The sequence below is a fragment of the Oncorhynchus mykiss genome, chromosome 3 (assembly GCF_057628025.1).
Source record: "Oncorhynchus mykiss isolate SJ-2025 chromosome 3, ASM5762802v1, whole genome shotgun sequence".
Taxonomy (NCBI): Eukaryota; Metazoa; Chordata; class Actinopteri; order Salmoniformes; family Salmonidae; genus Oncorhynchus; species Oncorhynchus mykiss.
Genome location: NC_143024.1, coordinates 65,164,121 through 65,175,600, shown reverse-complemented (window position 1 = coordinate 65,175,600; position 11,480 = coordinate 65,164,121). Strand labels below are relative to the sequence as shown.

The 11,480-nt window shown below is 43.8% G+C and overlaps 1 protein-coding gene across 1 annotated transcript; it reads left to right on the top strand.

Annotated features, from left to right (window-relative positions):
* Nucleotides 1-1,370: 1,370 nt before the first annotated feature.
* mmadhcb (metabolism of cobalamin associated Db) lies at nt 1,371-11,134 on the top strand. Its single transcript, XM_021597342.3, has 8 exons — nt 1,371-1,534; nt 2,810-2,858; nt 2,973-3,123; nt 3,271-3,491; nt 3,622-3,730; nt 8,763-8,893; nt 9,721-9,807; nt 10,030-11,134. The coding sequence occupies exons 2-8, from the start codon at nt 2,850-2,852 to the stop codon at nt 10,222-10,224; spliced, it is 903 nt and encodes a 300-aa protein (XP_021453017.1). The 5' UTR covers nt 1,371-1,534; nt 2,810-2,849; the 3' UTR covers nt 10,225-11,134.
* Nucleotides 11,135-11,480: the final 346 nt, after the last annotated feature.

Here is an 11,480-nt window from a genome sequence, read left to right as displayed (position 1 = left end):
CCCGGTCACAGCCGGCTGCGACATAGCCTGGGCTCGAACCCAGAGCCTCTGGTGGCACAGGTAGCACTTAGACCACTGCGCCACCCAGGAGTTCGGGTCATTGTCCTGTTGAAAATCAAATGATAGTCCCACTAAGCGAAAACCAGATAGGATGGCATATCGCTGCAGAATGCTGTGGTAGCCATGCTGGTTAAGTGTGCCTTGAATTCTAAATAAATCACTGACAGTGTCACCAGCAAAGCACCCCCACACCATCACACCTCCTCCTCCATGCTTCACGGTGGGAACCACACACGTGGAGATCATCCGTTCACCTACTCTGGGTCTCACAAAGACACAGCGGTTGGAACCAAAAATCTCAAATTTGGACCATGGGACAGATTTCCACTGTTCTAATGTCCATTGCTCATGTTTCTTGGCCCAAGGATGTCTCTTCTTCTTATTGGTGTCCTTTACTAGTGGTTTCATTGCAGCAATTCGACCATGAATGTCTTAATAATGCAGTCTTCTCTGAACAGTTGATGTTGAAATGTGTCTGTACTTGATCTCTGTGAAGCATTTATTTGGGCTGCAATCTAAGGTGCAGTTATTCTAATGAATGTATCCTCTGCAGTAGAGGTAACTCTGGGTCTTCCTATCCTGTGGCGGTCCTCATGAGAGCCAGTTTCATAATAGCGCTTGAAGGTTTATGCGACTGCACTTGAAGAACAAACATTTGTTCTCAACAGACTGGTCCACAGAACGTTTACACTCAAATAAATACATTGAGGGAGTTTGATTAACGGGCGTGAACGGCTAAAAGTGGTGAGAAACCGCCCTTCTCAAATCAGAACGTTCCAAAGTTAATGTTAACCCGGTTCATTAATCAAATGCCCTCATTAGCACAGCAACCTCTATATTTTACCTTTATTTAACTAGGCAGGTCAGTTAAGAACACATTTTTATTTACAATGACAGCCTACCCTGGCCAAATCCTAACCTGCACGACACTGGGCGCCACCCTATGGTACTCCCAATCACGGACAGTTGTGATACAACTGGAATCGAACCAGGGTCAGTAGGTACACCTCTAGCACTGCTGCACCACTCAGGAGGTACACTGCTCTTCAGGTACAAAGCTCTCATCTGAACGGGAGTTTGAGGATTATTTTATACATTATACACTGACGAAAACTTTCACATTAATTTTTGTCTGAAACTCTCCTTAGAATTGCCTTTGCTGGGATCAATCTGTAGGTACATGCTGCCACTCATGGATAGGGATATAACGACATCTAGTGTGCAAACATGATTCTGCATTTTGATGTTATTTCTTTTTTTGCAACCTTGTTACGTCAAGCCATTTATGTTGCTCGTAGGGTTCCGTCATTTATCCACGTAAGCGCATGTGCACAACGAAAGGTGAAGCAGATAGATGGCATTCGAGCTAAAGTTAGGTCAAGGATAAACACAGATAAGACCTATTGATATTTTCAACGTATTTTATTGATTCATGTTTGCAAGAAGGGGATATTCTTCAACGCATTTAATTAAGGTAAATATATTACATTTATTGTCAGAGCCTAAACTACTATAAATCGGCCAACGTAGAGCTAGCTAGCACATTAGCTGTGTGGTCTTGCCCCTCAGTAAATTTGTTTTTACTTTCGATATTCAGAGTTTGCTCGTCAATAGCTATCAGACGGAGTCATAGGATGATGATAGGATATATTGAGAATCAGATGATGTTAGAGAGCACTTTCCTTAACAGAGAAGGAGGCATTATGCTGATTTCTGACGCTCAGGTGGTTTAGGTACAGTCGTAAAAGTGCAATATTGGGGATTGAACGTAAACAAAATATACGTTTTTACATTCCCTTTCAGGAGGGTTAGCCCTATATGCAGATTACACACTACATAGGGCGTCATTTTAATTACTTAGCTCTAACGACTAAGAGTGCTATATTTGACCCATTTTTAAAATGTATTTAACCTTTATTTAACTAGATAAGTCAGTTAAGAACAAATTCTTATTTGCAATGACGGCCTATCGGGGAACACTGGGTTAACTGCTTTGTTCAGGGGCAGAACGACAGATTTTTACCTTGTCAGCTCTAACCACTAGGCTACCTGCCGTCCCTATGTAAACTGAAAATAAATGTACTGCAGTTTAGCGGTTCATTAGTTGGATTCTGTTGCAAAACATTTGGTCTGTTGGGAAACATATCTGAAAGAAGGTGGAAGGAACCCTGTGGACTTCACTCCACTTTAGAGCATGGAAGAATTGATCATTTATAGTTGTGAAGCTTGTGCCAAACACTTTAAAGACTATTTAGATTGGAATGGTCAGGAAACCATACAGTACTTACTGTCTTTGCCATAACATTAAAATGAACTACAAATTCCATTTAAGAACCCAACTTCTTTTACGTCATGTTGCAAGAGCATTTGGAGTAAACCGTTTCTGTTGCAAAACATTTTGCAACAGAATCTGACCAATGAATACACCACAGCTCTCACTTTTTAGTTAGCTAACATTAGCTGGCTAGCTAGCTAGCTAGCTAACATTCCCTACAGTCCTGCTGTACCCTGTTATGTAATGTTGTGGCAGCTATGTCGTCTGAAATAGTTGTCAATGAGCACTAAGTGACGGTACTACTGGGTAAGGTAGATACAGGATATTTTGAATTGTGATTCAAATTATTTGTAGCCAGCTAGTTAGCTAGCCTGTTGACAGTCAACTGCACCATCTTTCAGTGTTTTGTGTCTAATGAGATTTATCTCAATGAGATTTGTGCAGTTGGTTAATTTATTACTTTGTCTTTTGCAGTTTTGCAAGTGAATAACAGAAGAGGGAGAGGCCCAACAGGATGGCCAGTGTAAGTCTATTTGACATAGACTTCGAGATTTGATCAGAATCCAATGTCACACACACACACTTAATGCTTGTGTCGTGTGTGTCCTGATGGTGATGTTCCTTCTCTGTTCCTCAGGTGCTCTGTAGCAGAGCCAGGCTGGTGACTTACCTGCCAGCTCTTCATGTACTGGTCCGGCGGATTGCTGGAACCAACCAGAGAACATTCTCTGGTGCTGGATCATCTGGCTCTGATGAGCCTCGTGTAGCCACCACACCCCCTGACCTTGGTAAGTGCAGACCTCTAATCACAATGATGATACTGAAGTTGCCTGAATGTGAACGTCATATACCAACTGTCTGTTATTCAGAAGGTGTGTGAATCAATTGGCTCAATAATTGGATCAACTTCTTGTTAAATTATGTCTCATTGTCAGGACCCAGGACAGTTTGGCCAGATGATAGTATGGGTCCGTTCGGGCCTCAGGACCAGCGCTTCCAACTGCCAGGTAACTCAGGCTTTGACTGCCACCTGGAAGGCACAGCAGAACAGAAGATTAATGGCCCAGTCCACCGGACAGTCCCCGACGTGCTCACTGCTCCCTCCAGCTGCGAGAGGCATGAGTTCATTCTTGCCCAATTTGTTGGCGAGTTCCAAGTAAGTGTGGTTGGTTTCACAATTGACATACATTTCTTCTGGTGATAATGAAGCATATGCATATTATGCAGCGTAATATTCTGGGATGTTTTTGGTTTTCTGAGCAACGTTCCATGATTGTTTGTCTTAGGGGAAAGAGGCTGATCCCCCGGAACAAATAGTCAACAGAGCAGAACAGTACTTTGATAACTCCAATGTAGAGTGTGCGATACAGTCTTGCCCTGAGCTGCTGAAGAAAGGTATATATATGATTGTTTTCCTTTCACCAAACAGATATAGCCCTATGTGAGCAGTCTTACTTTCTGTAAAAATGCACAACATACAGTGCATTCAGAAAGTATTCAGACCCATTCCCCACATGTTATCCTCATTCTAAAATTGATTAAATGCATGTTTTTCCTCCTCAATCTACACACACTACCCCATAATGACAAAGCAAAAACAGTTTTTAGAAATGATAGAAAATTGATTAAAACGAGTAAAGTCCCTAAGTATTCAGACCCTTTGCTCTGAGACTCGAAATTGTGCTCAGGTGCATCCTGTTTCCATTGATCATTCTTGAGATGTTTCTTCAACTTGATTGGAGTCCACCTGTGGTAAATTCAATTGATTGAAAATGTTTTGGAAAGGCACACACCTGACTATATAAGATCCCACAGTTGACAGAGCATGTCAGAGCAAAAACGAGCCATAAGGTCAAAGGAATTGTCCGTAGAGCTCCGAGATAGTATTTTATTAAGGCACAGATCTGTGGAAGGGTACCATAAAATGTCAGCAGCGTTGAAGGTCCCCAAGAACAGTGGCCTCCGTCATCCTTAAATTGAAGAAATTTGGAACCACCAAGACTCTTCCTAGAGCTGGCCTCCCGGCCAAACTGAGCAATCGGGAGAGAAGGAAGGGCCTTAGTCAGGGAGGTGACCAAGAACCCGGTTATCATTTTGACAGTTTCCAGAAGGACAACCATCTCTGCAGCACTCCACCAATCAGGCCTTTATGGTAGAGTGGCCAGACCTCAATTAAAGGCACATTCCAGCCCGCTTGGAGTTTGCCAAAAGGCACCTAAAGGACTCTGACCATGAAAACAAGATTGTCTGGTCTAATGAAGCCAAGATTTAACTCTTTGGCCTGATTGCCAAACACCATGTCTGGAAGAAACCTGGCATGGTGGTGGCAGCATCATACTGTGGGGATGTTTTTCAGCGGCAGGGACTGGGAGATTAGAGGAGAGATGAGGTGCTGACAGAGATGGCCGCCTCGCTTCGCGTTCCTAGGAAACTATGCAGTTTTTTGTTTTTTTACGTGTTATTTCTTACATTGGTACCCCAGGTCATCTTAGGTTTCATTACATACAGTCGAGAAGAACTACTGAATATAAGAGCAGCGTCAACTCACCATCAGTACGACCAAGAATATAACTTTCGCGAAGCGGATCCTGTGTTCTGCCTTTCACCCAGGACAACGGAATGGATCCCAGCCGGCGACCCAAAAAAACGACTTCGTAAAAGGGGGAAACGAAGCGGTCTTCTGGTCAGGCTCTGGAGACGGGCACATCATGCGCCACTCCCTATCATTCTACTCGCCAATGTCCAGTCTCTTGACAACAAGGTTGATGAAATCCGAGCAAGGGTAGCATTCCAGAGGGACATCAGAGACTGTAACGTTCTTTGCTTCACGGAAACATGGCTCACTGGAGAGACGCTATCGGAGTCGGTGCAGCCAGCTGGTTTCTCCACGCATCGCGCCGACAGAAACAAACATCTTTCTGGTAAGAAGAGGGGCTTCATGGTTAACGAGACGTGGTGTGGTCACAACAACATACAGGAACTCAAGTCCTTCTGTTCACCTGATTTAGAATTCCTCACAATCAAATGTCGACCGCATTATCTACCAAGGGAATTCTCTTCGATTATAATCGCAGCCGTATATATTCCCCCCCAAACAGACACATCGATGGCTCTGAACTAACTTTATTTGACTCTTTGCAAACTGGAATCCATATATCCTGAGGCTGCATCATTGTAGCTGGGGATTTTAACAAGGCTAATCTGAAAACAAGACTCCCTAAATTGTATCAGCATATCGATTGCGCAACCAGGGCTGGAAAAACCTTGGATCATTGCTATTCTAACTTCCGCGACGCATATAAGGCCCTGCCCCGCTCTCCTTTCGGAAAAGCTGACCACAACTCCATTTTGTTGATCCCTGCCTACATACAGAAACTATTGCATCATCGTATTGCATCAAACAACAACATTGACGAATACGCTGATTCGGTGAGCGAGTTCATTAGAACGTGCGTTGAAGATGTCGTTCCCATAGCAACGATTAAAACATTCCCAAACCAGAAACCGTGGATTGATGGCAGCATTCGCGTGAAACTGAAAGCGCGAACCACTGCTTTTAATCAGGGCAAGGTGACCGGAAACATGACCGAATACAAACAGTGTAGCTATTCCCTCCGCAAGGCAATCAAACAAGCTAAGCGTCAGTATAGAGACAAAGTAGAATCTCAATTCTACGGCTCAGACACAAGAGGTATGTGGCAGGGTCTACAGTCAATCACGGATTACAAAAAGAAAACCAGCCCCGTCACGGACCAGGATGTCTTGCTCCCAGGCAGACTAAATAACTTTTTTGCCCGCTTTGAGGACAATACAGTGCCACTGACACAGCCCGCAACCAAAACATGCGGACTCTCCTTCACTGCAGCCGACGTGAGGAAAACATTTAAACGTGTTAACCCTCGCAAGGCTGCAGGCCAGGACGGCATCCCCAGCCGCGCCCTCAGAGCATGCGCAGACCAGCTGGCTGGTGTGTTTACGGACATATTCAATCAATCCCTATCCCAGTCTGTTGTTCCCACATGCTTCAAGAGGGCCACCATTGTTCCTGTTCCCAAGAAAGCTAAGGTAACTGAGCTAAACGACTACCGCCCCGTGGCACTCACTTCCGTCATCATGAAGTGCTTTGAGAGACTAGTCAAGGACCATATCACCTCCACCCTACCTGACACCCTAGACCCACTCCAATTTGCTTACCGCCCAAATAGGTCCACAGACGATGCAATCTCAACCACACTGCACACTGCCCTAACCCATCTGGACAAGAGGAATACCTATGTGAGAATGCTGTTCATCGACTACAGCTCGGCATTTAACACCATAGTGCCCTCCAAGCTCGTCATCAAGCTCGAGACCCTGGGTCTCGACCCCGCCCTGTGCAACTGGGTACTGGACTTCCTGACGGGCCGCCCCCAGGTGGTGAGTGTAGGCAACAACATCTCCACCCCGCTGATCCTCAACACTGGGGCCCCACAAGGGTGCGTTCTGAGCCCTCTCCTGTACTCCCTGTTCACCCACGACTGTGTGGCCACGCACGCCTCCAACTCAATCATCAAGTTTGCGGACGACACAACAGTGGTAGGCTTGATTACCAACAACGACGAGACGGCCTACAGGGAGGAGATGAGGGCCCTCGAGTGTGGTGTCAGGAAAATATCCTCACACTCAACGTCAACAAAACTAAGGAGATGATTGTGGACTTCAGGAAACAGCAGAGGGAACACCCCCCTATCCACATCGATGGAACAGTAGTGGAGAGGGTAGTACGTTATAAGTTCCTCGGCGTACACATCACAGACTAACTGAATTGGTCCACCCACACAGACAGCATCGTGAAGAAGGCGCAGCAGCGCCTCTTCAACCTCAGGAGGCTGAAGAAATTCGGCTTGTCACCAAAAGCACTCACAAACTTCTACAGATGCACAATCGAGAGCATCCTGTCGGGCTGTATCACCGCCTGGTACGGCAACTGCTCCGCCTACAACCGTAAGGCTCTCCAGAGGGTAGTGAGGTCTGCACAACGCATCACCGGGGGCAAACTACCTGCCCTCCAGGACACCTACACCACCCGATGTCACAGGAAGGCCATAAAGATCATCAAGGACAACAACCACCCGAGCCACTGCCTGTTCACCCCGCTATCATCCAGAAGGCAAGGTCAGTACAGGTGCATCAAAGCTGGGACCGAGAGACTGAAAAACAGCTTCTATCTCAAGGCCATCAGACTGTTAAACAGCCACCACTAAAATTGAGTGGCTGCTGCCAACACACTGACTCAATTCCAGCCACTTTAATAATGGGAATTGATGGGAAATTATGTAAAATATATCACTAGCCACTTTAAACAATGCTACCTAATATAATGTTTACATACCCAACATTATTCATCTCATATGTATACGTATATACTGTACTCTATCATCTACTGCATCTTTATGTAATACATGTATCACTAGCCACTAACTATGCCACTTTGTTTACATACTCATCTCATATGTATATACTGTACTCAATACCATCTACTGTATCTTGCCTATGCTCCTCTGTACCATCACTCATTCATATATCTTTATGTACATATTCTTTATTCCCTTACACTTGTGTCTATAAGGTAGTAGTTTTGGAATTGTTAGCTAGATTACTTGTTGGTTATTTCTGCATTGTCAGAACTAGAAGCACAAGCATTTCGCTACACTCGCATTAACATCTGCTAACCATGTGTATGTGACAAATAAAATTTGATTTGACTAGTCAGGATCGAGGGAAAGATGAACGGAGCAAAGTACAGAGAGATCATTGATGAAAACCTGCTCCAGAGCACTCAGGAATTCAGACTGGGGCGAAGGTACACCTTCCAACAGGACAACAACCCTAAGCACACAGCCAAGACAATGCAGGAGTGGCTTCGGGACAAGTCTCCGAATGTCCTTGAGTGGCCCAGCCAGAGCCCGAACTTGAACCCGATCGAAAATCTCTGGAGAGACCTGAAAATACTTGTGCGGAGACGCTATCCATCCAACCTGACAGAGCTTGAGAGGATCTGCAGAGAAGAATTTGAGCAACTCCGAAAATACAGCTGTGCAAGATGTGGAAAAAGTCAAGGGGTCTGAATACTTTCCAAATGCACTGTAAAAGCAGACACTCTGATCATGCTCCACACAATATCTGGCACATTGTTATACTTTCAAACTTGTTGATATACTTTGTCTATGTGTTTACTATGTCCACATCTTAAATGGGGAATGGATAGGGAAAAAGAGGTGAAAGCGTTTACCTCTTCATGTGTGAGGTTGATGTTGAGATTCTACATGTATCCAGTAGAGGGGGCTCAAACACTAAAGGAATGTACATCATGTATGAGCATAATAACTCTTGGTGTGATGGTCATGTATAGTTTTTGACCATGCATGCTCTCCCCATGTGTTTGCAGATTTTGAGTCAATGTTCCCTGAGGCCCCTAACAATGGCATGACGGTTGTCACGGTGACCCAGAAGACTCAGAACGACATGACGGCGTGGTGTGAGGAGGTGGACAAAGAGAGGGAGTTGATGCTAGACAAAGTGAGTTGGTGTCACAACACCGTGGGTAGTTTTACCCATAGCATATGAACAACATGAACTGTCTATCAGAACCACTGAAGAAAATTCTGACCCTTTTTTTTCTCTCTTTTTTTCTTCTTTTTTTTAACTGTCTGAAGTTGTAAGGAGTTATGGGTTGCTGGTGTATGGCACATGTATATTTTAACCCAGTCTGTTTTCCTCTAAGAACTACATTTAAGGAATTGAAAGGATTCAACTGTACATAGTCTTTCAGACTCAATGCCTCTAAGGATTAGCAAGTACCTATTTTGTTTATGATAATGGGGTTGGTTGTGCATTACATATTCCCAATCCCAGCATTACAATAGAAGACTTCTGTTGGTAGTCTTGAGTGTGTGTGTGAGGGCATTGCGTGTTAGAGCAGGGCTTGTTTGTGACATTGTGCGTTATTCACCGTCTGGTTAACATGCCCTTGGTTGAGAATCGCTCTAATTGTACCGCTGACCCCCTTGACTGCACTCATTTACTACACCCTGACACGCACCCTCCTCTCCCATCCCAGCAATAGGCTAGATCTCTACAACAGCATTTGTTGCGTGTTGCCATCTTTGATGGTGACATGATTACCAATAACAATGTGTTTGAACAGATGGTATCTTTTGTATCTGAAAAAATATATATACATATAGCAAGCAGGAACCTCCACACGTTTGCAGTTAACAACACAATCAGATTGTTGGTCACTATTACACATGTTTGTATCAGTACAAAATTGGAATGCTTGAATGGAAAATAAAAATTGAATCAATTGTCGAAGGTAAATTTGTTGTTGCGTTGTTCTGTTGCAGTTTGTTGCCGGTGCCAAGGAAATCTGTTATGCCCTGAGGACAGAAGGCTTCTGGGCTGACTTCATAGACCCATCCTCAGGCCTGGCAGTAAGAAGTGACTAAAATGGCTGCTTAAGGATTAGTACTATGCTACAGGAATAGTTATTTCTGTAATATTTTATGAACAGTACATACTACATACAGTTGTGAGACAGGGATGGCAGTTGTGTGGTCTTCTTAACGATTTTAAATGGATTTATATTTGTTCAACTTAAATCTTTCAAAACAAGCAGTATTCAGATCTTTTCCCATGTGGTTTGTCTCCTCCAGTTCTTTGGGTCGTACACCAACAACACACTGTTTGAGACCGACGAGAGGTACCGTAACCTGGGCTTCAGCATCGAGGACTTGGGCTGCTGCAAAGTCATCCGCCATGCATTGTGGGGGACGCATGTTTTTGTGGGGACAGTTTTCACCAGCGCACCTCCCCATAGCCTTATCATGAAGAAGCTGCAAGGGAACTAAACCTGAATGATGGGAGAGTGTCTGGTATGTGGTTGCTATTAAACGTTGACGTGTCAAGGCTCTTTACACAGCCCTTAACTACTATTTGCTTTTTCTTTGTACTTCACATTTGTATAGAAACCTTCAAAATAGTATGGTACACCGATATTGTGAAATACCCACAACCATGATCCCTGACAGTTTTACCATGATAATATATTTATTTTCAGCATCTCTATTCTGTTCCTTTAGTGTATTGTGGTTGGCCTGATTGAAAAGGGTCTCTCTTGCAAAATAGATTTTTTATCTCAATGAGATTTAGCTGTATAAATAAAAGTTCAATTGAATGTGAAATAGAAGGTGGATGAAAAATCCACTCACATTGTCTTTGGGTATTTTTTTCTTTTCATGATGGGGTTCTTCAAAGTCCAATATCTTGGACTTGACTGCTGACATATAAAATATATTGTGACTGTATTAACAATGGACAAAATATAGTTTGAGTGGATTTCCCCATTTAAGGGTGGATTGACTCTGCCCAGATGAGATTTTCATAGTAGAATCAATCCTGCAGCTAGATAAGAAAAACATGGGGACCTGCTGTTGCCCTTGACTTGGGTTGATAAACCCCCATTTTTATCAAAAGGTAAGAATTTAGCTTTTCTGATGTCATGGGGTTAATCTCGAGCTCTTATTTGATCCGCGTTGCCTTCAGAATAGAGACCTCATGTCTGGTTCACAGGTCCTGAGATCCAGTTAACCCCTTGAATCCTTGAATATTGTACTTGTGACCGTAATCAATTCACTTGTCTAGAAGTGGGCGGCAGCACTTGTCTCTGTCACTTTACAAGATGAACTGTTTTTAAAAGGGTCTGTGATTCTTGTGGCAGCTTTTGTCCTGAGGTCCACACATTAAATGCAATAAAACACATCACGTTGTCAGTGGTCAGTTCTTTCTGGGAGAAGGGAAGCAGGGATTGTTGAAGTGACCTTCATTTAAATGGATAATTCGGTGTGTTGAGGGGAGATATGAAATAAACATGTAAAAAAAAAAAAAAGTTTACATTTGAAATTATTCGACCTAATGACCCACATCTCTCCTTGACTGTAGCAGGCACGTGTTTGAACTTGATAAGCTAAAATGAGCATGTCTCAGTTCAGGCTATTGTATAGGGAGTCACAAGTGGTAGAAGTGAATGTCTCGGGTACTGTTTAACATGTATTGTATTATCCTCTACTGTGCCAGGTAAAGCACAGCAGATGGGTCCCCTGTCACA